The sequence below is a fragment of the Ammospiza nelsoni genome, chromosome 11 (assembly GCF_027579445.1).
Source record: "Ammospiza nelsoni isolate bAmmNel1 chromosome 11, bAmmNel1.pri, whole genome shotgun sequence".
Classification (NCBI taxonomy): Eukaryota; Metazoa; Chordata; class Aves; order Passeriformes; family Passerellidae; genus Ammospiza; species Ammospiza nelsoni.
This window is the reverse complement of record NC_080643.1, coordinates 13,962,999-13,990,515: the sequence shown is the minus strand read 5'-3', so window position 1 is coordinate 13,990,515 and position 27,517 is coordinate 13,962,999. Positions and strand designations below refer to the sequence as shown.

Here is a 27,517-nt window from a genome sequence, read left to right as displayed (position 1 = left end):
CCCAGCTTCTCTAGCAAAGCAGTTCCTCTGCCAGTCCTGGGTGAAGCCCAGTGGAGACAGAGAGAAGGGCAGCCAGTTCAACAGTGCCCTGCACACCCTGCTCTGGTAAGGCTCAAACCATTCTCTCAGGCACACCAAGACACTCTATTTTTTTAGTGATTACTGTTGCTACAGAGGAATGGCCCCTCTGAATCACAAGCCTCATGCTTGCACAGCTTGGCCTGAAGCCCTGTTTCTGCACTGTTTCTAAAGCACACTTTCTTTCATGGTTTGAAGTCTGAGGTCCAGCTGAGCACCTTTCCTCATCAGGTCCTCTGTCACTTGTGCCAGGAAGTTCTCATCAATGGCCTCCAGGAGACTCCTGGATTGCTTATGCCCTGCTGGGCTGTCCTTCCAGCAAGTGTCATGGTGGTTAGTTTGCCATGAGGATCATGGGGGTACTCCTGGCTGTCTGTAGAAGGCTTTGTTGGCTTGTTCCTGATCCAGGTTGCCCACAGCAGACAGCCATTTAAGTGTCACCCATACTGATTGGGTGTTCTCTCTCAGAAAGGGCAATTCAGTTCTAAGTAGTGCTTTGGGTTTCCTGCATGTGATTGCTTTTGCCAGGGAAAAGCTTGACAGTTTTAGGCCACATGTTTCAGGTAGGGCAGTGTTCAAGGCCTTGTTGTGTCATTCTGTGAGGTATCTACTGATCAGCTATGTTGGTTTTGGATTTAGTGTCTACCTGGAGCACACAGATAACATCCTGAAAGCCATAGAGGAAATCTCCAGTGTTGGTGTTGCTGAACTGATGAACTCTCCCAAAGATGCATGTTCTTCTACTTATCCTACCCTAAGCAGGTAATTGTAGCAATAGAAACTTTGAATTCTATGATATATATAATGATAATTTCTGCTTTTAAATATGTAGTTTTCTTATTTTGTGGCCTATTGTAATTTCATGTTGGTACTGTGATGGCTACTCTGGACACTTGTAAACATTGTTTTGGCACTATGCAACAGGTAGCATGGGGTAGCTGTATGCCAGAGTGGAATGTCCTGTGCTTAACATGATGCTGAGTTTATTTCTGTGAGCCATTTTAACTGGAGAATGAACTGCTGTCTGTCATCAGTGTTGTCTCTGTGGTATAAAGCACTCCAAAAGTCAGCCTTAGAGGCCTGAGATGGCTGTAGGCAATCTGGGCAGATATGCAGTGTGCAAAAACACACTCAGGGTGCTTCTGCCCTAGCCTGGGAATTTGGAAGCAGGGGTGAAGAAAGTTCCTGCACTCTGAAACTTCCAAAATTATCTTATGCTGAGAGTTGCAATCCTTCCACTGTGCACCCCTACAGCTACAAGGAAGTGGTGGTGTCTAAGTGTCATTCACACTAAGGAAGTGCTAGTGACTTCCCAGGATTCTTCATCTGTCTGGGCAATTGGGCTGGGCTGTACCTGTTTATGAGTCCTAGGGCCAATCTTCTGTGATTTCCTACTGAGAAGGATGCCCAGCTGGGCAACCTTTGACTTTTCTGCATCATTTTGGTCACAAACAGCCTATCAAAATGCCCAGAGCTGACTTGAAGTTTTTTTCATTTTCTCCATAGGCAGACATTCCCAGTTTTCTTCAGAGTAATGATGGCTCAGCTGGAGAGCTCAGTGAAAAGCATCCCAGCTGGGAAACCATCAGACTCAAGTGAGGTAGGAATATCAATACACTGGACTCTGTAAGGGGAAGAAAACCTAGGTTAAACTGGACAGTACAATAAAGATGTATAAACTGGAAAGGAATTTACTTCTGAACTTTGTCTAGGAAATGCAGTCAGACACCTTCCTTCATCAGTGTATATTGACATTGATATGCAGGGTAACATATAAGTAACATCTTTTTTTCCTGGTTTGCACCATGTCAAAAATCTAGTAAATCCAGCAGAAGCTGCAACCAGAAAATAGGCATTAATCAGCAAAATACTTAACTGTGCAGTTGATCTGCACACCTGTGTGGGAGGACAACAACTTTTTGCAACCAAGAGCTGCTCTGAGAGCAAGCAAGTTAACTCCTAGCACTTAAAGCCACTGATCAGGCTGGAATTGCTATGGAGTGTTTCTGCTGTGATAAATATACTTGTGGTGAAGCTTTGTTCCTTTGTCTTCAACAACAACAGTGCTTTGTGTACAGCAAATGCTGAAAGCACATCCAGCAGTGAGAGGAAATGCAGCCTCCTGGGTTCTTGTCCCCTTGCATCCCATAGGTGCAGCTGGAGAAGCTGCTGCGCTGGAACATCGCTGTGCGGAACTTCCACATCCTCATTAACTTGGTCAAGGTGAGCTTCTGGCTGGTTTTCTGCCTTTGCCCCCAAATTCTCAGTGAGGCCTGGTGTTCCCAGGCTCAGGAGCACTGGGGAAAAACAAAGTGTGACTGTGGAACAACCTGGAGCCAGCCATTATAAAGCCAGTTATAATCTGTGCCCTGTCCCACTGGACGAAATATCCCCTTCTGGTTCATCCAGTGTCTCTTGAGTGTGATGCTGTTTGGGCCAGAAGGTGATAGGTACAGCTCCACTTCTCTCCTTGCTTAGGTTGATCATTACTGTTTATTTTTACATATCTGAAGTGATAATTGGCAAGCCCAGGTTTTTCTATACAGCAGCATTCACTGGAACCCTACCTGTGTTCCAGATGCCTTTGGAGAGCATAAAGGGTAGAGCTGGGCCACTTAGTTCAGTTTTGCCCATAGTTCAGTTTAGTCCATAGCAGCACCAGGGTTACCTTCACATTATTTTGCCCATCTCAGTTTTGCTTTGTCTGCTATGTGATTATTTGCCCATCAGCTGGGCTTGGGTCTCTCAAATCCCAAACTGTTAAGAATGTTAGACTCATTGAGATAATTTTGTGCCATCTGCAAAAGGTGCACCTTAGATCACTGAACAGCAATCCTGCCAAGGGCTTCCAGCTGAGAGCCACCACAGTTCATGTGCTTATGTGGTGTTCCTGCTGAATGAGAGAATCCTTGAGAATGGATGTGCTTTAGAGCAGGGTTCACACATTCACAGGGGTGTGCTGTGCTTACACGGTTTTCCTTAGACTTGTGGACTGATCTGACTCTTTTTTCCTCTTGTCCACGTAGGTATTTGACAGCAGGCCTGTACTCAGCATCTGCCTGAAGGTAAGCAAAAGTTCAAGATAACTGAAGAGAGCAGTTTAAGTACCAGCTTTCTTGACTCATTGCCTCTAGTGCATTAGAGTGGGTACTGGTTTCTCAGGAAGAAGCACATACTGTATTCCATACACCTTGCTATACATATATATGTATAGTGATTCTAACATTTGCATTTAGTTGAGTATTATTCCCAGATGCCTGGTGGATAAAACCAGGGATGTGTACAATGATGAGACCTGGTCCTTCTTGCCTCTCTTTGCAGGGATTTAAGTGGGACCCTTTACTGATCCTGTATATTCCAGTACAGCACATATGTACAGTACATATTCACATGAATATAATCTTTTTCTAAGCAAGAACAGTCTCTGGAGTACTTGGAAGATTGTATCATTACCTCATCTGACTCTGTGATGGTTCTTTGAGAAGGAGTTTCAATTTGCTTGCTGACATATTTGTCTCTGTTTTACAGTATGGCCGCCTCTTTGTGGAAGCATTTCTGAAGCTGGCCATGCCTCTCCTGGACCACAGCTTTAAAAAGCACACGGTAATCCTGGGGACAGAATGGCTGCAGCCAGCTGGGAATCATGACTGATACTGCCTCCATAGACACATCTCACCTCTATCCCATAACCCTTTGAAAGGACTGCTAGGACTAAGGCTGTTCAATATTCTTGTTTCCCTGTGGAAAAGTCCTTTGAGAGTGATTTGCTGATCTGCTTATTTATTGCAGGATGATGTGCAGAGTTTGCTGAAAACCTTGCAGATGAGTACCAGACAACTTCATCACATGTGTGGCCATTCCAAGGTAAGATAAGTTCCATTTTCAGCACAAACTCCTGTCCTAAGGATGGTATTATTTCCCTTCCACTGCTTTTCCAGGGCATTGGCAGGTTCTACTTGCATGCTTCCAGCAGGGTCTGTGCAAGCAAAAGCTCTGAGAGAAGGTGAAATAGCCTTGTTTAATGGCCAAAAGTGGAAGCATTTATTCTGGAAGTGGCTGACTTGAATGTTAGGTCAGGTTGGCATAATATTTTTTTAACACAGAGGTTCTGGACATCTTTAGTTATTGGCATCTATTGCTGGTTGTTTCTGAGAACACAAGCTAAGGTCTTAGAGACCTTGAACAAAGTACAAATGCCAGATTGATAATATAGGAGAGAAGCTTTGCCAAAGATGAACAGCCTTGTGACTCAGAAGAATCAGCGACAGGAGGTGGATGGGGAAAAACCCTGCTCAAAGTCCTTTTGAGGTGGCTTTTATGTTATGTTGGTAAGGGCAAAGGGAGAAGGAGGACAGTGATAACAGAGTCTGTCTCTGTGGGAGACTTGGGCAGGAAGGAAGGAGAGGATTAGAGCTTTGCTTACAGTGTGGAGAGACAGTGTGTGTTGCAAGAGAGAATCACACAGGAGCAGACAGGAAGATCTTCCTGTGTGCTGCTTTGTTCCTGACTCCTAAAAGGTTCATGAGCACTTGTCCAAGAAGGGAGCTTTGCCAAAGTAGCTGAAGGGGGAAAGCCAGCTACCAGCCTGGCTCCCAAGCCAGAATTGCTACCCATTTAGGCAAGAGCTGGCATCAGAAGCATAGATATTTAGCTGAAGATCAGAAGATGCTGTTGCACCTCTCAGCACAGAATGAGAAGTGGAAGCTGGCACAAACCCTGACAATGCTAAAAAGTGCTCATATTTCAAAGTGAAATCCTCATGCCTGCTTTAAAGTCACAATTCACCTTGTTAGCAGGATCACAGCATTGCAGCTTTTCATGTAATCTTTATTTTTGCACTTGGCCAGCATGTTCAAGTGCTGTGGCCCATGGTCCTTGTTAGCACAGGGCTGCAATTAATGAACACCTGTGTTCTACCACTTCTCTAGTACAGATCTCTGTACCAAATCATTTGGCAAGAATGAGAAGGCAGAAACTGAATCTGGGGCAAGTAAATGTATGCAATGAATGTTCCATACTTGTTTGAAGAGGAGTTGACACCAACATTTGTTAAACCAGCCTTGATTTCACTTTCACACAAACCTCAGGGAGCTCACTAACCCATGGTGCCGTGTGACCTAGGATTTGTCACTCTCCCTCAATACATGTGTCTTTAAAGAGCATTACACAGCAGGCAACAGCAGTCAGCTTCACCTGTCATTCCCTAAGTATTTGTCATTTCCCCTTTCACACCAAGCCTCTTTTCTGTTTACATACCTAGCCCTGGGCACGTGGACAGTTTCTGGAGACAGAATTTTGCCAGTGCTGTACTTTGTTGAGTCTCCAAACTGCCTTGCACACAGTGGGGCAGGTTCTAGGGCCCAGGGAGCACTGTGAGTGTTGATTGTGTCATTAGCAAGGGTTCTGCTGATTGGGTTTTGATCAGTGCTGATGATGGCCAGCTCCTGCCTGTTACATAGACTAGAGAACAGCTTGCTGTTGGTAAGCAGTTACCAACTTTGCTTCAACCCTGTTGGCAGAACTTGAAGCAAAGCAGTGTCCCTCTGCCCAAGCATGTTGAACTCTTCCAAGAAATGCAGGTGACCTGAATTCAGAGTACAGCTAATGAGAGCACCTTAATCCCAGAAGATTACAAAGTATTCTCATGAAAGAGGAAAATACTTGCATACAAAATAATTGTGCAGGTTTTGGCAGGTTGACAGGATTTGTGGTTTAGCAGTGACTGTTCTGTACTGCAGATTGAAGCCTAGCAGGAAATGCTCACCCAGAGCTAAATCTCTAGGTTGCCTGGCATAGCTGCCCTTTTTTTGCTGCTGGTTTTTGGTGGTTTTTGCTTACAGCAACTCCATCTGTTCCTCCTGTCCTAGTTCTCAAAAAGCCAATGCTTCTTAGCTCCAGAGAAGCTGGATTTGGAGATTATAGTGCACACACATTCCATGTAAAGGAATTGCTTGAGGCAGTGAGGAAGAAAAGGTTGTGATGGAAGTGGTATATTTAATACTTTTCTCGTTTTTTCTGAGCTTGGGAATTCAGCAGAGAAGTTACTAGCTTCTCTCTGGAGTTCATGACAAAACCAGATTTATTTTAATCCAGGTGAATGTGAATATTTGGATTGTCGTCAGGGATCAGTTTAGACAAAATACTGATCTGAGCTTTATTTTTTAACAATAGCCATAATTTGGTCAAGAAGTGATGTCATGTGGGTAAGCTTTGTGGGGGTCATGTCCATCCCACCTGATAACCAATGGCTTTTAAACAGCCAGAACACTCAGGCAAGAATCAATCCTCATCACATTTTACTGTTGCATAGATTCACCAAGACATTGGATTGACCAACCATGTGCCTTTGTTGAAGAAGTCTCTGGAACAATTTGTGTACAGAGTGAAGGCAATGCTGGCATTCAACCACTGCCAGGAGGCCTTCTGGGTCGGCATCCTCAAAAATCGGGATCTTCAGGTGAGAACCACTGCCCTGCCTGGGGCACTTAAAATCTGGGAGAGGACAATGCTCATCTTGCCCAACACTAGAGACATCTCTAACTCTCCCCGTGTGTGTGGGTATAGCTAAAAGGCCAAATTCAGTGTGACCACAGTGCAGCCATGTCTAGTGAAGGAAAAATAATTTTATTTCAAGATTAAGAGTTTGCATCTCTAGGCTCTTGCGCTGAGGGGTCAGATTTGATCATTATTAACAGGTACAGGGAATTTTTGGCTGTTCCCTGACAAGAACTACATGCACAAGAGGGAAGAGGTAAAGGTCATTTGAACATCTTCACACACTTTAATGTGCGGCTTTAAAAGAAGCCAGTTCTGGCTCTTCATCTTTCACTGTAGAAGCAGGACAGTTGAACAAAACCTGATTTTTTTAAACTCTAAAACTTTTATTTAAGAAGGCAACAAAATGCCCTTTTCTCCCATCCCACCCTGGCATGCTTTCTCCGCTTCACGTACGCTCAGTACAGATCTTGTGTTCAACTTAGGGAGAAGAAATTTTGACTCAGGCCTCTGAGGAGAGGGGCTCGGATGAGGACTCGGGGGACGAGGAGGACTCGGCGGAGGGCCCCGCTGAGGAGGTACTTCAGGGACCGCCGGGCTGCGCTGCTCCGAGGCGGGGGAGGGCGGGGGTGCAGCCCGGGTACTGACGGGGGCCCGTCCCGCAGGAGGCGAGCGGCAGCGACACGGACGGCAGCGAGGGGCGCGGCGGGGCCGGGCCCGGCCCTGAGGCGGCGCGGCCCTGAGGCGCCGGGCGGGCGGGCGGGGCGCGGCTCCCGCGCAGGCGCGGCGGCGGCGGCGGCGGCCATGTCGGTGCAGGAGGACCCGGTGCAGCGGGAGATCCACCAGGACTGGGCCAACCGCGAGTACATCGAGGTGATCACCAGCTCCATCAAGAAAATCGCGGACTTCCTCAACTCCTTCGGTGAGGGCGCGGCGCGGGGGCTGCGGGCGGGCCGGGGCGGGCGGTGCGGCGGCCCGCGGTGTCTCACTGCCGCCTCCCCGCAGACATGTCGTGCCGGTCCCGACTGGCCACCCTGAACGAGAAGCTGACGGCGCTGGAGCGGAGAATCGAGTACATCGAAGCCCGGGTGAGCAGCGGGGGAGGTGAGCCGGGTGCGGGCCGGGCCCGGGGCCGGCCCTGGTTGAGGCTTTTCCTTTTCCCGTAGGTCACCAAGGGGGAGACGCTGACATAGGCCCGGGGCGGCCCCAGCACCGCCGCCCCTCACCCCGCTCGGGGCCCGCCGCCACCGCCGCCGCCTCTGCTCGTGTTGCCAATAAACCGCTGTGCTCCTGCCCTGCCTGCTCTCTGCGTGCCTGCCTGGGGCCGGGCCGCGGGATGCCCGGCTCCCTGCCACCGTCCTGGATGTCCAGAGCCTGCCCTTCCATCCGCCTGACCCGCGGGGTTTGGGCACACGTTCCTCCCCACGCGTGGGGGCTGCACCACAGGGGCTGTGGGCCAGGCTGTTGTCAGCTCCTGGAGGCACCTGGCTGGCCTTTGGGGCGCTTTGTGCTCCTGCTGGGATCATAGAAAATCTGATGGTCCCTGTGGTCTGGAGGGTGTCTCAGCCTTCACATGTGCACATGTCAGGGCAGTGTGGGGACAGCAGGCTCACCTGGCGTGGTGCACATGCCACAGGATAGGGCCCTTTGCCAGCACCCGGGAAGAGGAGTTTCTCCTCTCTGCGAGGCAAGTGGCAAGGAGAAGGAAGTCTCTCAGCCCTTCCCCACCACTCCTCTATTTATCTCAGTTTTTCAGTGGGCATCTAAATCTGCAGATTCACTGCTCATATTTAGTGTTTGTTGGGGAGTCAATGGAATTGGTGTCAGCAAAGGTTTTATTACTTCCCAGCAGGCTTTAAAAGTCTTGGTATATTCTCCAACTGTAATCTTAGCTTTTTCATGATGTCACTGTCATGCCTGCAGTGTTTACTGAGCACCTGAGTTACTTAATGTTTGTTATATTTTTGATGCTATCTGACATCAGCTGGTTCCTTGTTGATGTAGGTCTTCCTCTGAGCTCACAGTTTTGTTCTCCATAGGAATCTCTGTTTTCCATTGTTTGAATAAGTGCTCCTCCAGTTTTTCCCTCAGCTCTCATGGTTACTGTCAGTTTGGGCTGCACATCAGGGAGGCTTGGCTGTGGAAATGAGTGCTTTGTAGCAGCCCTGCAGTGAAGTGGAACAGCCATGGCTCACTGCCCTTAGGCGTAGGGACCATATCAAATTATACTGTTGTCATAAGAAGATTGATAGATGGAAGGAAAGCAGCTCTCCCTTGGCTCCAAGGTGGCTGCTCTGTAGTACATCAGAAGTACTGCCATGGCCATGCATTGCTTACTGTGCATGTGCTGGAGTCCTGAGATCTCCATCATTGGAGATAACTCAGTATTTATCTGGAGAAGGCCCTGAACTAATTGGATGTTGAAGTTGGCCCTGCATTGAGTGGGATGGGGTTGAGGCAGAGACCAGCAGAGGTTCTTGCCTAAATTATGCTGAGATTCTTCAATCCAAAGACTGAATGGGAGACATGGTACCACAGACAGTCTCTGGCACTGTGTCTGTACTGGGCTGACCTCTTAACTCGAGATCCATTGCTTGTTTCTGTTCCCAGCTAGTGGCACGGTGTGTCTCAATCCCTTCCTGGTCTCACTGGCTGTTGGAATGGCACTTTTTCCTCTCATACCAGGATTTCTCAGAGGAGTGGGGTTTGCCATGCAGTTGGTGGGATCTGCTGGAAGTTGCCACTCCCCCCAGGATTTGTGCTCTCACAGAGCTTCAGCACTGTGGGATCAGCCTGTCTGGTTCATCCCCCAGCAGCAGGGATGCTGGGCAGCTCACTGCTCTTCAGAGTTCTGCCCTTTTCCTTTCAAGAAGGAAAGGAGCCTTACTAGTTCCCTAAGGAGCCAGGTTTTCTGCTTGGGTGCTGCTTACTCCAGGCCATCTCTGGGAGGTGAAGCCTCCTGGTCCTCAGGCTGGTACTGCTTCCTCCAGCAGCTGCTGTGATGTGCAGCCTTGTAATAGATGGAGCTTTGATACATTTCATTATTTCAAATACTGGGGAATTCTGTTTGCCTTTTTTCTTTGTACTGTATTTTGGTTTTTGGTTTGTTTTTTTGGTTTGTTTTTTTTTTTAGAATATGATGCCCCAGGAACCCACATTAAACTTTTCTGGAGTGGATTTGTGTATTCTAATTTAGATGACTGATTTATGTGGTGTGTTAGTGGTGCTGTTCTCCCCACCACACATTTAATGTAGCAGAGATGGCTGTGTCCTCTATGTCCTGATACCATGCTGTCCTCATCTCCTGAGAGGGCTGGGTGCTCTACTTGTGGTCAGCAGAGACCTGTTGGTGGTCTGAGACCTTTTCCCAGAGTCTAAACTGCAGAGAAGCTGCTTTGAAGCCCCCTATGAAGGTGCCAGAATTGACCTAGAGAGCCTGAGCCAGTCTGTAGCTTGAGAAGGGTTTGCACTCTTGGATGACAGACAGTGGGCTGGTAGTGCTCACTGCCTGCTGGACAGGCAGCCAGGCTCATGCAGTGATGGGAGCAGTCCAGCAGTGCTCATTAGAGGCTCCAAGGTTTGGGAATGTGGTGTTTTCATCTGGGTGGAAGACATGTTTGTGTGGTATCAGCAGAACAGGGACCCAGAACTTGATTCAAGCTTTGCATAGCCCAAAAAAGTTTTAGTCTGATCCAGAGTACATCTTTTAAAATGAATGGATTGGACCAGATTTCTCAAATAGTGCTAGCTTTTAGTAAATACCCTTTGGACTCTCAGTGCCTACTGTGAGCAGACCCTTGATTTTAGGAAACAGTTTAGAAGTGAAATGTACCTTCATCCCCTTTATGTTGCAGGTGATTGAACCTGATAATTCAGTGAGCTGAGGCCATTTCAAGAGAGGAATGTTTTAGGATACAGCTGAGTTGTTGAGGGACAGCTGCACTTTGATCCCAAGAGCTTTGCAAGGCTGAATTGTAAAGATCCCAGAAGATGGTGTCTGCTTGCATCCTGGTGCCAAGGCACCCACATCACTGATGTCACTGGAGTAGCTGTCTCACAAGGAGAAGATTGGCCCTGCCAGCCTGGGATGGCTGCTGCTCCCCAGGTCAGTGAGATGGGAAGGTCACAGGAGAGTAGGAGGTCTCCAGATTCACTGAGGCTTTGTGTCCAATTTCCAAAAGCTGCCAACAGTGCTGCTCTGAGCTCTGCAGGTCCTGGGAGCTGGAAACTTGGCCTTGGAGTACATAAAAGCATTACAGTGGCTGTACCATGAGCTCACCTTTCCACTTACCTTCCCCATCCTCTCCCTGTGCAATCTGACACAGCCTGTGTGCTTTCACTTCATATCACAGCAGTGTGAAGCCAGTCATTGACAAAACCCTCTTTTTGGAGGAGGAGAGGATTATTGGGTATGTCCTGGAGTAAAAGCTTGAAAATAATATCCTGGGGAAATAATGGATAGATCAAACTCTTGATTCCCACTCTGGGTGGGAGGTCTGAGGTTCACCTTGTCAGGGGGACGTCCCAGCCAGTTTGGTCAGTGTTGCACAGAGCTGCTGGCCCAGCCCCAGCCTGGCTCTGTGACTCTCCCTGTGTTGCCCCTGTGCCAGCAGATAACCCCACCAGGTAACCACCCCGTGCCTCCTTACCCTTGCAGGCTGTTCTGCTTCCTGGCCTTGCCATCTCCTGGCAGGTACAGTGCTGACAAAGCACTGGGGACAGGTCACAGCCTGCCTTGCTGACAGAGTTACAAAATGGATCCAGGACCAAACCCATCCCACAAAACATCAGGATTAAATATCAAAATCCTTGTTGTTGCCTGTGTGATTAAAAGTGCTGAGGAAAAGGCCTTTGTCAGGAGGGAGGATCAGCTGAAGCTGGGAATTGTCCCAGGGAGCATCTGTGTTCTCCTGCCTTTGGCTGCTCCCATCAGGCACTTCCAGCCCTATTGCTAGATCAGAAGATTGGGAATGGAAGGGGAGCCCAGTGAGCTGGGAGAACGAGGAGGGGAGAGGAGCAGATACTGGAGCAGATATTTTTGGAGGTTGCTCATGGAAGCAGTTCTCCAGTTCGGGCAGTGGGTGGGGAGAGTATCCTGGGACCCTGTGTTGATCCCTGTGCTTGCTGCAGCACTGCTCAGCCAGGCCAGGGGCTGGGAAGAGCTCACTGTTCCCTGCTTCTGTCAGCCAGCAGCCTGTCCTTTTTGGATTTGTGCTTTGTATTGGGGCTGCACTGTCCATCCTACTGATGGGCCTGGGCTAAAGCAGCCAGATTGTAACTGAAGAGTGCCCTTGTGGCTAAATTGGAAGGACCAATGTGCCCCAGAGTGGCCCAGAGGCCAGACACCCTCCCTCTCATCCCTCAGAGGCCGTTTCTGAGCCTGTAATTTGCTGACCATAGGAAAGGGGAGCTCCCATAATGAGGGAATTTCCACCATTACCTGCAGCCATTAAGGGGAGGATCCTGTGCTTGTCAGTACTGGAAGCACTCACTCTTCTGCCTCGGGAGCTGTTGATAGCAGCACCTGAGGAGCTCAGTAATCCTCCAGGAAGTGAGTGATATATCCCGGCCTTTGATTTAGCCTGCTCAAACAGGCCTAGTTCTTAAATTTAACGGGCTTTAGTAAAAATTATACTGTGTTAATTTAAAATACTAATACAATGAATTATTTATTATGGCAGGTAATCCCACAGAAGGGTACAGAATGAGAAAAAAATTTCCAAAAATCACAGTAAGATACAACATGATCTACTCATATGATTCCACAAGCTTTCATAGCAAAATCTCAGGCTTTGTCCCAGCCAAAAGCAAACATCTTTCACCTGATTTCAGCATAACAGGGTGTTACTGGTTCAATGATGGTCTGGAAGGTTAGGAAGTGAGTTGTATTCACTGTTGGTTGCTTTTTTCTTCTCTCTCAAAGCAGAAAGGTAGCTGTAAACTACCTGTAGCCTGCAAAGTACAGGCATAATCTCCCTGCACTTACCTGTGCTTCACAGGCTCACAACAATTGTTGAAGCAGACTTTATTTAAAGCAAAATAAGTAGCAAGTAAGTAAGTAGCACAGGAGGGAGTAATTTAACCAACCCATTGGATGAAAGTCAGGGTAGGGCAAGAGAAGTCATGGGACTGTTTAAATCTGTCAGAAATGTGATGACATAATGAGCAATAACTACTCTATGTTCCATCACTGGGCCCCTCCTACACTCACTTAGCAGTATTTCTACATTTCTCATGCAACCTGCCTGTGTGACAAATCCACACACACATTGCACCCAATTAGTGTCAAGCATAAGAGCTGCTCTGCCTGTGTCTCACCTCTCTAAACTCCTCCTGGAAGCAATTTTCCCAGCATACAAAGAATAAATCACCATTCTCCTTAATCTCTCAGAGGACACTTCCCAAATAATGGCCAGGTAAACACATGTAATACATGATAAAGCATTATAATCTTCCCAGCAGTAGATGCAGGGTATTTGCTGCTTTAAGTGTTCAATGTTACATGTAATTAAAAATGTCAGGGGAGGTGAGACAAGGCATTTGAATAGGCGCTTGTAGAAAAGTAGTGGAATACCTGGCTTAAAAACCACAAACCCCAGTCCTTTCCCCCTCTAAAAAAATACAAAAAACCCACAGCAAACAGCCAAACAAACTGTTAAAAATAAATGCACACCTACTTTAGTAGGTATAACTTACTTTACCTGTGTTCCAGTCACTCCAGAAGCATCAGGAGATGAAGAAGTGAGGAGAGCAGAGGGAGGGGGTACAATCCTTCCTGGGATCCCAACTGCACCAGGGTCAAACCATTAGCTGAATATGACAAATGACTTACATGGCCACACCTTGTGGAATCAACAGCCACTGTGCTATTGGAGTGTCCCAAGGAGTCTCCTTTGACACTGGCTGTCTCTCCTCACATACATTTTCAGGTGAACAAACATCTGCCACCTTTGTGCTGTGGTGCACTGCAGGAATTTATCCCCTCCTTTCCTACTCCTGTTTCCTTGTGGTGGAGGCTGGCTGGCTCAGAAAGCATCACCTGCCAGTGAGGGAGCAGCTGTCCTGAACAGCAAACAGCCCTGGGTGGCTGCAGATACTGTTGTGCTGTAAGATGTGTGTCAGAGTGGCTGAGAAGGGCTGGGGGGAGCACCAATGACCTTACAGTGGGTATAGGATGAGCAGAGCCACAGGGTCTGTCTTGTCAGCACCCTCTGTGGCTGCTGGGAACAGATGGGGTGGAGGGCACGTTTCCCTTTGCTGTCACTGGCCCAGCTGCACAGGCAGTCCATCTGTGCCATCCTGGGATGTCCTGAGCAGGAGGGGAGCGTGCCTGGCCTTCCACACCCTCATCATGGTGTCCCTGCTTAGCTTTAGCAGAGCCGAGGCCGCTCCCCACAGAGCGGATTCTACATCCCCAGTGCCCTCCTCATATCCCAGGGAGGCCAAACAAGCGGGGCTGGGGTCTCCTGATGTCCCAGGAAGGCCAAGCAAGTGGGGCTGGGGTCTCCTGATGTCCCAGGAAGGCCAAGCAAGTGGGGCTGGGTCTCCAGCCTGAACCGGGGCTGTGCTGGAGCAGCACGGGCAGGAGTGAGGGGTCCTGGCTGCTCAGGGCTACTGAGGGCCATCACTGCCTGAGGCAGGCTGGCAGCTGCACAGCTCCTCTGTCTGTGCCAGTGGGACTGGCCCGTGGGCACATCCCCAGGGCTCAGGGACATGGGGACACACGCCTGCAGTGTGACCTCAGCAGCCACAGGACAACGGAGCCGCCGCCGCTCAGCCGTGACTCAGGGAGGCCACGTGAGGCCCCGGCCCCAACGCCTTCCCTGGGCTGGGATCCCTGAGCCAGGATCCTGAACCACCACACAGCCCTGCAGGTGAGTGCTGGGGAGGGGTGCAGGGGCTTCTTGGGGCCAAGCCTGAGGGTGCTGGGGGGCTGCCTGCTGGCTCTTGGTACTGCTGGGTTATTGGCTGCTGTTTGAGGCATCAAGCCGCTGTACAGGAAAAGGGTGCTGGTGCTGTGGGGATTACAGGACTTCCCTATAACCTCTCTTACTGACTCAACTGGAGTCTTTTTGACTCAACTTCCCCATCTTTTAAATAGTTTTTTTCTCTAAAATCCTTGCAGCAAGCCCAATACTTTATGCAAAGAGAAAGATTTGTTTGCCTTAATTTTACTCAGGCTATGAGCATAAACATTTCTGGCTTCTGATGAGTTAATATTCTTCCTTCAGAGCTTTACAGCAACCACAGAGAGGCACAGGGTGTGAAAGGAGAAACACAAACTGAGTAATTTCAAATGTTGCACGTCAATGCTTAAGGCAGAGCTGGAAAATGGGCAGCAACCTCCCCAGGGCTCACAGGTGTGGGGCTGGCAGCAGTGCAGCCACCGTGTCTGGTCCTGCTGTGAAAGTCAGGGAGGAAGGAAGTGCTGGAGCTGCAAGGAGTGCTTGGGCTGTGCCTGCTCCTTGCTCACCCCCATGGGGCTGTCAGAGCTGGGAGCTGCCCTTGCTGCGGAGACCTGCACTTGCTGGGTCTCTGTACATGCCTGTGTTCAAGGAGAGTGAAAAGTCCAAGTTTTGCTACTTCTCTGTCACATTTCAGCTGCATTTGACAACAGGAAGGGAAGGAGAAGGGTAGCAGAATTATTACCACAGCCCAAGGAGCCTGGAGCAGGAAGGGTTTCAAACGGAACTGGTGTGGATCAGCTTTTGTTGTCTCACAGGAAGAAACTGAGCTTTCACCACGGCCACAGCCCTCCAGGACGTCTTCCTGTGGAACCAACAGCTAGGACCAACCTAAAACTTGCAGGTGTGCTTTAAGAAGTTGGTTTGGTTTGATTTGAGAGAAGGCAATTGAGGGACTTTATCTTTATTATAAAATTTAGCAGGTTTAGGTGTTAGCATATAACTTAAAATGAAAGGTGAAAGTAGTTTCAAAGGGAAAAGGTCTGGGATTGTCTGATTTTTGTCTTGACGTTCAAACAATCTTATTTTATTTTATTTGCATTTTTTTTTGTTTTCCCATTGAGCAATTTCCCTCAGATATATTTAATCAGCTAAGCAAAACTTCATGTATGGAAATTGTTAGCCTCACTTTCTAAATCTGACGCTGCACACAAATTTTATTCTAACACGTTAAAAAGACCTCACTACAATTAAATTCTGATTTACTGAGGAAAGCAAGGTGAGGTCTGTTGTTCATGTCATTCCCCAGTGAGCTCATGGCCAGGCTGAAATGCCTGTATACCATCATCCTTCTCTCATTATGAGGTATAATCAACTAAGTCACTTTTAAAACATACAATAATTAGGCACCTATACTTATCCTTTGTTTAGATCTGATTTTCTTTCCAGAAGAGCCACAAGGGAATTAATGTGCATAGTCTAAGAGAAATTAGCTACCCAGCTTCCTTGGCTAATGTAAATCTTGGTGACTTACTGGGCTGAGCTGTGCTGGAGGCACAGAAAGGGAGATGGGAGCAGATGCTGAGTGCTCCTGGATCCTCTTGTGGCATCCAGGTCTTACCACAGCACGATACAAAAGTGCATTGGGCAACTGTGTTTCTGTTGCTGGAATAGCTGAGCGGTCTGCTGGCTCATTTGGGCCAGCAAATGAATAGTTTTGAAGTAAATCAGTCTGAGAGCAGATGAAGATGATGTTGGCAGTATCTGCCCTGCCTTCACTGTTGAATCTGCTCTTCCTGTGTGTGTGGCAGGACAGGTCAGGTAGTGCCAACCTGCTCACTTTGTCTTTGGGATGATGCAAAGCTGGGATAGGGCAGCTGCTGTGACTTGTTCCTGTCAGGGGAACAGCAACCTGCCTTTAAATGCCACTGAAAGTCACTAGGTATGAGGAACCCCAAAGACAAATCTCCTGAGTTTCATTAGACAGTAAAATATCAGAATACTTCTAAATTATTTTCTGAAATTATATTAATCAGCTGGGAAAAATGTTTATATTTAAGGTACTTTTGTTCCTTTAGCTCTGGTATTTTAATTATGCAGTCCAGAGAGAGGCCTAAAGGATTTAGGTTAATAAAGCAACTGTTGCAAGGTCTAAGTTGAGCAAATAGGAAGGCAAGAAAGAGACTGGAAAAGGCAGAAAACTGTAGCTGGAGATAATAAGAGACTGGAAAAGGCAGAAAACTGTAGCTGGAGATAATCTGAGTGCTGTGAACTGACACTGAGTGGCCAAGAACGAGTCTGTCCAGGGTGTGGCGTGCTGGGTTCCTACATTTCCACATCAGCTGCTGCTTACCCACAGAGGGGACAGATGCATTTCCTGCATTCCCTATCGGTGCTCACAGCTCCCACAGGGCTGCTGCCACAGCTACAGCAGCAAAGGCTGGATGTAAGTCAGGGGAAGGGGAGGATCTGTAGATCTTTTGCATAGATTCATCACTGGGAATAATTTCAAAATGTTGTTAAAATATTGTTCTCTCTCAATACACTTTGGAGGCAGGTAAGCCAAGTTTTCTGAGCTGATCCTTTGAAAGTGGTTATGTAATTTTCCCAGAAGTCTTTTGAAGTCTGTTTGTGTCTAAGTTCCTCTGTCTGAGAACTGACACCCTAAAAAGTTGTTCTGTTTGTGTTTGCTTATGTGTTACAGTATCCTTCTGAAGATATTTACTGACCTGTTTTGGGTTTTGTATTAGAATGTTTTTTGAACTTATATGATTGTCTTAATACCAATGAGAAAGGAAACAGGTTTTTCTCTGGAAAGTTTGAAGGGTATACTTAGTTTTCAAACTGCTTGATTGGAAGTGTTTTGTTGAATGGATCCAGAAGTCATATTGTAAGAAAATGTGTGGACATACAAACTGTTTTCCTGTTGCATCCTGCATAGTGGAAACTGTGCTTTAGGCTCTCCAAAACCCTTCTTTTGCATCTCTCAGTGCAGCTGTTGGTTGGTTGCAGTGTTGCACAAGGGCAGATGCATCAGTGCAGAATGCCTGGACCATGCTAGGCAGAGGCAACAATTCAGAACCACAGCCACCACAAAATGTGCACCATCAGAATGTTCCAGCCTCAGCCCAAAACTTCTGTGGCAAGTTTATCAAAATGAAAGGAAATGCTGAATTTTGGGGATGTCAGAACATTTGTTTCTTTGGCAAATACCAATAATTAGTCTGGGATCAACACTTAAAAGTTTGTAATTCATAAAGTTAAAGTTTATGGAAATTTCATGACAACTTGGGAAGAACAGACATTGAAGTATCAAAGTCTTCTGTGAGGCAAGAGTTCAAAGTCTTGTGGGACTTTCCTAGGAACTATTTCTGCTCTTTTTCCTGGCTGATACATTTCAAGTATTGGGATGTAAAAGCTACAGGATAATTGTTCTGTTTTGTGAATGGAACCCAGCCTATTAGGTTACTCACATCTGTGGTAAATGTTTAATTAGATACCTTGGTAGCTTTACTAAACAACAATGTGAATGATCAAGTCTGACTTCTTTTTGTTTTACTCATGATGATCAGACTTTTGTTCTTTCCTAATAACCAAAGGCCAATAGGGTTCACTTGGAGGAGTCAAGAATTGGGTCCCAGGAGGGTAAATGAATCATGATATGAAACAGAGAAGTGATTTCAAAACTGAAAGGCCCAGAGACAGACACTGTGTTTGCAGAAAATCACAGGCAGAAAACCAGGAAGGTCAGTGACCTGATTCTAAATGTGCTTTTTCTCCCCTCTCAAACAGGCACAGCAATGGAGAATTTGGATGTCCCAGTCCCAGACCTTACTGAAGAACAGCAAGGTGAGGGAAGCACACAAAGATCAGAGCTTTGGCTCAGGCACAGTGCACAGCAGTGTTTGCCAGGGTGGGCATGAGTCAATGAAATCTGTTTCCTCTGAAAACACATCCTATCCATCTCCTTGAAGAGAGACCAGCAGTCAATTCCCAGCTCTTCCACAGGCTCCTGTTAGGCTTTGTGCACATGCAAGTGGGAATTTAGATACATGAAGGAGACTTTACTGTGCATTAAATGCTTGATGAGCAATCTCAGTGCCTTGGTATGCAGTCCTTGGGGTCTTTGTGCCTGTCTGTAAAACAGCAGGGTCAGAATAAACACTTGTTAAATAGCGAGGAATACTTTGGGAACACTTGCCATGCTTCTCTAACTGAGACAACAGCATCACAGGGACATCAGTCATTTGTATGGACTGTTGACATTTGTCTAGTGTTTTGTGACAGACTGAGATGCTTTATACAATACAGCAGCACTCTCTTTCCTGTGTGCTGTTACTGGGCAGTGTGTTACAGCCTGGTGTCTGTCTCCATACCTGCACTGAGCACCACCATGAACCCCCCTCTGCTCCTGCACAGTGACAGGTTTGTTTTCCTTACAGATATTTTTCAGAGAGCTTTTGCTGCTGATGCCAAGTACTTGGAGAATCATGAGAAAATGAACCAGTCCTTCTGGGAATCACTTGTGAAATGCTTGGCCACTACTGACCCACCTATCCTCAATACTGAAGAAAAGAACAATGTAAGTTACCAAAGGAACACTTATCCTTGTTATTTTACTTTTCTCCTATACTCTGGGGAGAGAGAGCACAGTCTCACTAGCTGATGTACTGAAATATATTAAAAGGTATAACAGGGCACTTAGATAAATGAGGTTCAGGCCACTGCTTTTTACTTCACTGCTCTCCATGTGCAAAAATAACTGGCTCTGTATAAATTCCTCAGGATCAGCTCAGCTCAGTGTGTTCTAGGCAGGACCATTGTTAGTCATATTTTGCTGTAAGATACTGCAGCAATTGCATGGCCTTTTTCAGACCCTATAGCTGTGTTTCTCCAGCTCTCTGAATAGTTAACTATTGCCCACCATGCTGTTTTTCCCAGTTGATGGCTCTGCTCCCAGTTGCTGAATGGAGTTTACATTCTCTTCCTTTCTTTGACATGACTGTTTGTCCCCAGTTTTCCCTTTGCATAGTAGGAACAGGGGGTTACATTTCCCACAGGGTGGGATACACTCATTTGCCCATCAGGGTGTGCTTCTACAGGCTGTGTTTTATTGGAAAGACCATTTGCTAGTTACTGACCTCCTTTCCAGCTCCTTAACAGCTGTGATGTGCTCCCTGAAGGCTGTGCTCTCTGCCTGAAAGCCATAGAGAAGAAAGGAGCCAGGGCAATGGTTCTTCTCTACCTTTTGCTGAAGACTTCCAACCCGTCTGGGTACAGGCAGCTGCCCAGCTCCAAGGGAAAGGGTGAGTCCTACCTGTCCTCCTGTCAGCTGTCAGTGGGACTTGACAACAGCTTGAACACTGGTATGTGCTTGGAAGTGATTATTAGTGAACAACTGAACTGTCTGGAAGTGCTGCTCAGGAAAGGCAGTTAGGTGTGGTGGTAAGGAGAGCCAAAGTTAGTATTTTACTGCAGTTAGACTTGGCTTCTTCTGGGGAAAACCTACCTGTGTTTAGGGAGAGAGCATGTCCTGGGATGGTGCTGCCAAAGAAGTTTCTCTGACTTGAGAACGTTTTCCCTGATGTTTTTGCACAGGCTGTTATTCAGCCAGCCAGGGCCCCCCTGAGCACTCCCAGTGTTAGGAAATCAGAGCTGAACCAGTAAAATATTTGTGCAAATACAATTCCCTAGCAGCACATGTAAAACTACAAGGGAAAATATTTGTACAAATATAATTCCCTAGCAGCACATATAAAACTAAACGGAATGGACAGGGGATGGCACACAGGGTGCTGAACCTGGCAACAAGTTAAAAGAGACTTATTTGCCTGGCTGTGCAGGAAGAAACCACAGGCAGTTTCACAGGGTCCATAGTCATTAATTGTCTTTAACAGATGACAAAGGAGCACTCACTTAAGATGACCCTAAATTTATCTAGAGACCCTCAAGGACATCCTGTTCCTCCTTCTGCCTTGGTTAAACATGTTCCTGAAGGGGAGAGACCTCCCAGCCTGGTGCACAGCCCAGCTTTGGTCATCTCTCAGAGCAGGAATGTTGGTAACAAGACCCTTGGGCTGTGAGCAGCCTCGAGGAGCTGGAGGAGAAGGAATCCCATCTACCTGCCTGTGCCTCCTGATGAAGACATGGTGTTCAGGGTCACCCCTGGCCACAGGAGGCAGCAGCAGGGGATCCTGGCGTGGCCCGGCTGTCAGGGCTGTGCTCCTGTGCCACGAGAGGGAGCTGCAGCCGCGGCGTCGGCGCAGGGAGCCTTGGCAGGAGTAGCCCAGGGCAGGGTGAGCCACTCCTCTCCTGCTCTCCTCATCATTCAGCTGCTGCTGCTTCAGGGAGTGGGAATTTGCACAGGGGTAACATTATGAATAATTAAATGCCAGAATATGAAAATTTAGGTGTCTACCACAACCATTTAAGAAGGTCTAAACTGTAGTGTGTTTGATGCTTTCATTTGATGCTTTGTACTACTACCCTTTGTGTGCCAAAACCACAACTGAAATTAGACAAAGGGTCTGATTTCCTGTCAGGCAACTTTTAATAAAGCATTAGGAAATCTGTAATTGTAAAATAGAAAATGTAGTCACTGATAATGGGGTTTTTTTTCTCTCTTTATAAAAAAAGATGAAAAATTGAAACTCCTGAAGAGTTTGGAAAGGAATTTTGTATATTCAGAAGAGGACAAAAAGTCTGAAAACTCAGCCCAGGAGTCCATGGATGAAGATACACAAGGTAAAGAGGATTTATTTTATTTTCCCTGATACATAATTTAGTCTGACTGCATGTTTGTAAGGATTGACAAAGGAGATGTGGCAATTCTGTAGAGCTCTGAATAAAGTAAGAAATTGTGCAAAAGAGAGAATGTAGAAAATCATCAGTACCTGATTCATAATCAGCAAAACAGTGGCTGCCACCCACTCTTGTGGACGTTGGTTTCAGAAACATAGAAATCTGCTGCAAGATTCCTTCCCCAAATAAAAGATCTTAACTTCTCTCTACAGCCCTTTATACAAGTTAATCCAACTTCAGGTTTTGCTGAGCTTCACCTATTCAGCCAGCTTTGAAGGGAGCTGTGAGGCAAAAGCAGCCAATAGTGATCCTTGCATTTCAGAGCCTTGATTTTTACCTTCATATGGTTACATTGTGAGCAAACAACTGCAGTGCTGTTGTTTCTGATGCTGCTTGCTGCTAGCACATTTTTCTTTACTCTGATGAACAAATTCTTTCTCCTATCCAGACAGTGATGAGGAAGACTTAGGAATACAGAAGACTGAAGGCCAGTTACTTGGAGGTAGGACAAAGTGACAACAGTATTGGCTTTTACTAGAGGCAACCAATATAAACCAAAAAAGGACTATTTTTTGCATTCTTTGCGTTAGCTGTTGAACAAAGGTATATTAACATATGTAGATGTAAAAGAAAGACAAGTCAGAATTTGGCTGTAGGAAAGACATTTCCTACAAGATGAAGCTCAACTAATGTTGACACTCAGCCATGGCCTGTGCTCAGAGTTGAACCAGGAAAGCAGCAAAATCTGCTGTTGTGGGAGGAGTCCTGCTGCCTGGGTCTGCACAGCTGCCACTGAAATGCAGCAAGAGGGTTCTGAAAACATCTGTCAAAGCCACTGCTTAGAGGGGCTGCAGTCAGCTCACAGCACTGACTGGAGATCATCACCAAGGACCATCTTGTTCCTGAGGATTTTCCTTTCCTACCAAAGGAAAAGTGGAAAATAAGTACAATGCAGATGAGGAAAATGTGCTGTGTCAATACACAGAAATACCTATAGAATTATGGTTGTAAAAATGTAAAGCGTTAATATTTTAATTAATGTCTTAAACTGAGCTCAGCCCAAATGTAAGAGCAGTTAATTTAAAATTGACATTAGGAGATCTAATCTGTCTCACAGGAGTCTGATTCTACCTGAATCATTCTATCCCTCCAGATACTTGGAGAGATGGAATAGCAGGGGGGAAGAATTCACTCATTTCCCACTTTTTTACTGCATAACCCCCAGCAGAGGCACCCTCTTTAAGGGGTTAGAGTCAGTCTCTTCCTTGTCTCTGTTACACACTCACACTGATTTCAGGGAGCTGATGGGCTGGTGCTGGCACAGATACCCTCACTGCAGGTATTAACCACATGATCTCTGTGTCATGTTTTAGGAATACCAGCAGAGATGGTTCCTTACAGAGATTCAGGTAAGTGCTCCCAGGTCACCTCATCCTGTTGGAATGATTATAACTGCAGTGTCTTCTTTCTGACCTGCTGAGACATTTAAAAATAACTCAGGCTGTAAATCCCTTGGTTTCCAGTTAGCCTGGTGTTGGGCCTGGGCATGGTGCAGACATTCTGTTGCAAGGCTGTGGTAGTGCCTGGCTGACAGCAGGTGATTTGCACAAGGTATTCTGGCAGATTAACCCATTTTTGTAGGCCTGCCAGGTTCTCACAAGATCAGCTCATAGCACTCATTCTTTAGGGAAAAACCCAGCAGTTCTGTTGGGCAACTGTTTCATTTTCGCCAAAAAAGCTAGAGGCAGTTTTTAGCATTCCCTGAAGCCCTCTGTCCCCTGCTGAGCAGGGTTGCAAGTCTGGGAGGAGCTGGAGCCTGCTTTCTGCCAGCAGTGATGCTTGGCTCTGAGTGCACAGCATTCCCAGCAGGAGGTGCCAGGTGAAAGCCTCAGCAACAGGGCAACAGTGCCAGGCAAGAGGCCTGCACAGACAGGCAGTGTGAAGGCAGACTTCCTCCCACCAGACACTCTGCACAGCCCCAGAATGTTTGTAAAAGCCCACAGCAGGAAATTGCCTACAGCTTAATTGCATTACTGAGCTCATCCCTCCTGTGCCCAGGCCAAGGCCAGAGGGTGAGTTAGGAGAGACAAACAGCCCAGTGGAGCAGCCTTTGGAGAGGACATCTGCTCCACTTCTGTTCTGTGCAGTGGAAAGTTACAAATTGCAGCATAATCCCTTGGGGAGGTTTTTGAGTTACCTATCCCCAAGGAGCCACAGGAACATCAGGGCAGAGGGATCCATTGCAGGGCCATATTCTCCCCACACTGCCAGGTGCAGAAAGGGTCATGGTACTTCTCCCCTTGGTGTTTGGCCTCTCTACCACTCACCCCAGTTTTATTGCAGGTAGGTGATTGCTCACTGTGCTTCTTGGTGCTGAGTATGGTGGGAAACTCTATATTTGTATTTTTTCCATCAGAAGAAACAAAACTATATTTCTTTTCAGAGATTGCCAGAGGAGAAGATTCAGATGTAGATGGTGAGTACAAACATGCAAATAAAGAAGTTTATTTGTGGATGTTCTTTCAGAAGTTTTGCTTAGTGTGGTGAGGGCAATTCCAGCTCCTTGATGCCTAGAGATTGCCTAATCAAAAAGTTGAAGGTTGAAAACAGGTAATAACATGGAATGCTTTAACACAAAAAATACTGTGCAAGTCATTCCATGATGCCAAGTTACAGTGGGACTGTTGCATTTAGGAAGTAGAGTAATACAGGACAGACACTTGCCATGTGTGAATTGATGTTCTGCTAAATTCTTTATCTATGTATCATTCATACAAATGCACGGAGTTGTATCTTTGAGTCAGAATAATGCAATACTATGTTTTTAATAAGAAAATGATTGAGTTTGCCCCCAAACCAGAATGTGATCAATCCAGACTGCTCAAAGAGGCAAAGATCTGATGTCTGTATCAGGTGACCCAGAGCAGAGGTTCTGTTCAAGGTTTAGTTGTTCTGTGGTTCAAAAGCACCACAGCAAAAGTCTACATCTCATGTAAAGGACCCCTCTAGTACTCATCTGTTACATCTTTAGAGAGAATTCACTGCCAGGCAGAGGCTGCCCAGTGAAGGGGAAATCAGCACCTGAAACTTGTTCTGAATGAACTCCCAAAGGCTTGGGTGCAGCAGGTGCCTCAGGGGCTGCTCAAACCACCAACAAAGAGAAAAAGAAAAAACTGCTGCTTTAAACCTGTTGTTGGAGAGATGGTAAAAGACTCAGCTCTTTCTGGCAATACAGGTGGAGAAAAAAGAGAATTTGGCAACTCCACTCATGACAAAGAGCAAACTGCTCTGTGTTTAAACTTCTAAAATACCTTATTTGTTCTTATGTTGTTTTTCTCTATGCCAATGTAGCTGCAGGAGACTCATTTCAGCAGCAGGTCTCATTCTGGGAGGTGCAGAAGTACTTGGTGTCAGGTGTTAGTAGAGGGATGGTTCTTACACCCTCGTTAATGAAGGGGAGCTTTTTACTGTGCCTGTGGTTGTGCAAAGCACCCAGGAATCAAACTGGAGCTGCCTTGTACTGTGGCTTTACTCCCCCACTGTCATTCTGAGACTATGGCTTGTCCCAGAAGAGGCAGAAAAGGCTCAGAGTGCTTTAAAACAATTCAGTATTGTTAATGCAGCCATCTGGTTATACTTTTTAAAATTCATTTTTAAACCCATGCTCTTTGGAGTGATTCTAAAATTGCTAATTTGATCTTTCTGAAAGGTTTGCAGACCAACAAACAGTTTTACATATATTCTGCTCTGACAATCTATTTTAGATAGAAAAAGGGAAATAAACTTTGAACTCCTTAATTTCACAGTTCCATGGCACTAAAAAACTTCTCTTTTTTGTAGCTTATGAGGAGAGCACTCACCCCCCTCAGTGCACAGTACGGTGGATGGGCATACGGAAGGATGGTAATTGATTTATTGAATCAAACTGATGGCAACCCTGTTGAACCTTAGTCAAAGAATAAGATCTCTGGTTCAAAAAAACCTTTATTTTTCCATCATCAGTGCTTTGTTGAAGTGCATCAAGGCCTCATGATGAAAATCATAGAGGCTTCTCACAATGTTTAGCCTAGTCCCTGAGAAATCTCAGGAAAATTGATTTAATTCCATGAGTGACACTCTGTACTTAAAGGTGAATTTGGAAGGGCCATGGCTGCAGTTGTGACCTAACCTTCCCTCTCAATTTCAGATGAATTCTTTCATTTTGTCATTCTTTGCTTTGCAATTGGAGCTTTACTAGTTTGCTACTACTACCACAAAGGTAAGGCAAGATTCAATTGAAGGATCTATTGTTGCACTGTAGAAAAATGAGCAAAGCTGACATTTATTTTGTTGCCTTAGATTGGACCATTTCTCTTGGGATTGGTTTAATCACCTTTGCTTCCCTGGAAACCACTGGGATATACTTTGGTCTAGGTAAGTGTCCCTCCAGCAGCAGCTGTGTCCCTGCACTAAGGACAAGGTCACACAGTTGCCACAGCCCATGAAACTGCTGGGGCTGAGATTCTGTAACTCACCATGAAACTCCCCCAACATCTCCCAGTTACAGAGGGGATGCAGACAAGCAGCCTTAATGCTACTGAAGGGAGAGGTTGACTCATTTTTTCCTTCTCAGTGATCACAAGACCCTGAGTCACCTCTTTCTGCAGCAATGGCCGAATGCTGTGTTGCCATGACAGCGTGTAATTTTAGCAGCCAGGCCTGTCTTCCCAGATCCACTGGATAAGATGCTGTGCATCCTGGCTGCCATGCATTCCCCTGGGACTGAGGATGAGCTTGGGGCAGCAGCTACTGGAAATATTAAAACCTGTGCATTTTGACAATCCTTAAGGATGGTATAGGAGTGCTGCCACCAGCAGCAAGTTATGGCTCCCCAACCAAGAACTTGTCTCCTCTGTAATCTCATGTTAATGTGGTGGAAGGTTATGGATGGTTCTGTCATGACTCAGCCTGATCTTTCTTATTAATGATATTGCAGATGTGCTTGTTTAAACAAGTGTCAGTGTTTGGGTTTTGCCATTTTTTACTTTCTTATGTTTTACGTTGCTTACCTTATATGTTTGTTTTCACACCCAGTGTACCGAATTCGGAGTGTCCTTGACAGCTTTGTTCCTCTGATTAACAGATTCAGGCCAAGAGGTAACAGTGCTCTTTTTCCTGACAGCATATTTTCCCTAGACCTTGGTTTGGTCAAGAATTAAGACCAACTCACTTAAATTACAATTTCCCATCTTTCTGTCTTAAAATTTACTACAGTCTATTACAGCTGCTTGGGTTTGAAAATTAATTAGTCTTGACTCTTTCCCTGTGGCAGAACATTTTCACATTTTTAATACTCCACCCTCTATGGAGTATTATTTCCTGGCAGTATCTGTGTAAGAATTCTGGAGTTTAAATAAAAACTCAAGGGCTGGAGGGAGTCTTCACTTGTTGGGTCTTCAGACAGACTCGTGGTTCATGTTTAAGGACACAAAACACGAAGAATACTGAAAAGCTGCATGGATAGAGTGAACACAGCAGTTCTCACAGCTGTCTTTTTCTTCATCCCACAGGCATGAGGAAAGCTGCCTAGGAGGAGTATTTCAGGAGAGTTCCCCAAACCTGGCTGTCCAGATTTCCAGTACTAAAGGAACTGCTTTATGAGGTGAACCTAACAACCAAATGGCCAATGTGAAATACTGAAATGTGAAACCTCTGAAAAACTTCACTCCTTTCCCTCCAAAATAAACCTGAAATTGGGGTACAGGGCCCCACTCTGGATTCTGAAGTGGTTTGGGCTCAGCAGAGCTTGGAAGACAATGGAAATACAGCTTTGTGTTCAATTCCATTGAAATACAAACACAGCCACCTTCCCTGCCCCAGGCAGCCATGTGGTGGTGCAGCTCTCCTTTTACAAACCTCATCAGTCTGCCTGTGGTGTACCAGAATCAACAGACCAATGGCCTGTGCTGGTCCTGGCTTAGGCTCTGGCTGTTTCTGTCAGGATTCTGGCCTCCTCCTCCTCCCCCTGGTGCTGCCCAGAGCAGGCAGAGGCGGGCCCTGCTGTCCCAGCTGAGCCCCGCGGTGCCGGCCCTGGGGCTGATGAATCGATTGTGGCAGAACTCGGAGCAGTGGGCGGGCAGTGGTTCCACCCGAGGAGAGCTGGGGAGATGTTACAGGCACTGACAGAGTGCTTCAGTAATGAGATTGTTATTAACAACAGCAGATTTCATCTTTTCTCAGGGGAAAAACAAAGTGTTTGA

At 46.5% G+C, this 27,517-nt stretch overlaps 3 protein-coding genes across 7 annotated transcripts in view; all 3 read left to right on the top strand.

The window, feature by feature from the left end:
- FANCD2 (FA complementation group D2) overlaps window positions 1-7,316 on the top strand; it is a 34,159-nt gene extending 26,843 nt beyond the window's left edge. The window contains exons 34-43 of the mRNA XM_059480190.1: window positions 6-105; window positions 718-840; window positions 1,585-1,678; window positions 2,230-2,301; window positions 3,105-3,143; window positions 3,607-3,681; window positions 3,868-3,942; window positions 6,389-6,535; window positions 7,059-7,151; window positions 7,239-7,316. Coding sequence (XP_059336173.1) covers window positions 6-105; window positions 718-840; window positions 1,585-1,678; window positions 2,230-2,301; window positions 3,105-3,143; window positions 3,607-3,681; window positions 3,868-3,942; window positions 6,389-6,535; window positions 7,059-7,151; window positions 7,239-7,316 — 896 coding nt within the window. The remainder of the gene's footprint in view (window positions 1-5; window positions 106-717; window positions 841-1,584; window positions 1,679-2,229; window positions 2,302-3,104; window positions 3,144-3,606; window positions 3,682-3,867; window positions 3,943-6,388; window positions 6,536-7,058; window positions 7,152-7,238) is intronic.
- A 25-nt stretch (window positions 7,317-7,341) lies between these two features.
- BRK1 (BRICK1 subunit of SCAR/WAVE actin nucleating complex) lies at window positions 7,342-7,867 on the top strand. Its single transcript, XM_059479942.1, has 3 exons — window positions 7,342-7,495; window positions 7,579-7,661; window positions 7,740-7,867. The coding sequence occupies exons 1-3, from the start codon at window positions 7,378-7,380 to the stop codon at window positions 7,764-7,766; spliced, it is 228 nt and encodes a 75-aa protein (XP_059335925.1). The 5' UTR covers window positions 7,342-7,377; the 3' UTR covers window positions 7,767-7,867.
- A 4,005-nt stretch (window positions 7,868-11,872) lies between these two features.
- On the top strand, window positions 11,873-27,035 carry TMEM40 (transmembrane protein 40). 5 transcript variants are annotated; one of them, XM_059479939.1, is made up of 14 exons: window positions 11,873-14,447; window positions 15,296-15,381; window positions 18,270-18,326; window positions 18,920-19,059; window positions 19,630-19,783; window positions 21,114-21,221; window positions 21,727-21,780; window positions 22,652-22,687; window positions 23,722-23,754; window positions 25,119-25,181; window positions 25,465-25,536; window positions 25,617-25,691; window positions 26,352-26,414; window positions 26,828-27,035. In XM_059479939.1, exons 3-14 carry the CDS (start codon window positions 18,278-18,280, stop codon window positions 26,845-26,847), a joined length of 867 nt encoding a protein of 288 aa, XP_059335922.1. In that variant the 5' UTR covers window positions 11,873-14,447; window positions 15,296-15,381; window positions 18,270-18,277; the 3' UTR covers window positions 26,848-27,035. The 5 variants fall into 5 exon arrangements, with proteins under 5 accessions (XP_059335922.1, XP_059335921.1, XP_059335920.1 ...); XM_059479938.1 differs by having other exon boundaries at window positions 15,175-15,381; XM_059479937.1 differs by lacking the exon at window positions 11,873-14,447 and having other exon boundaries at window positions 14,571-15,381.
- Window positions 27,036-27,517: the final 482 nt, after the last annotated feature.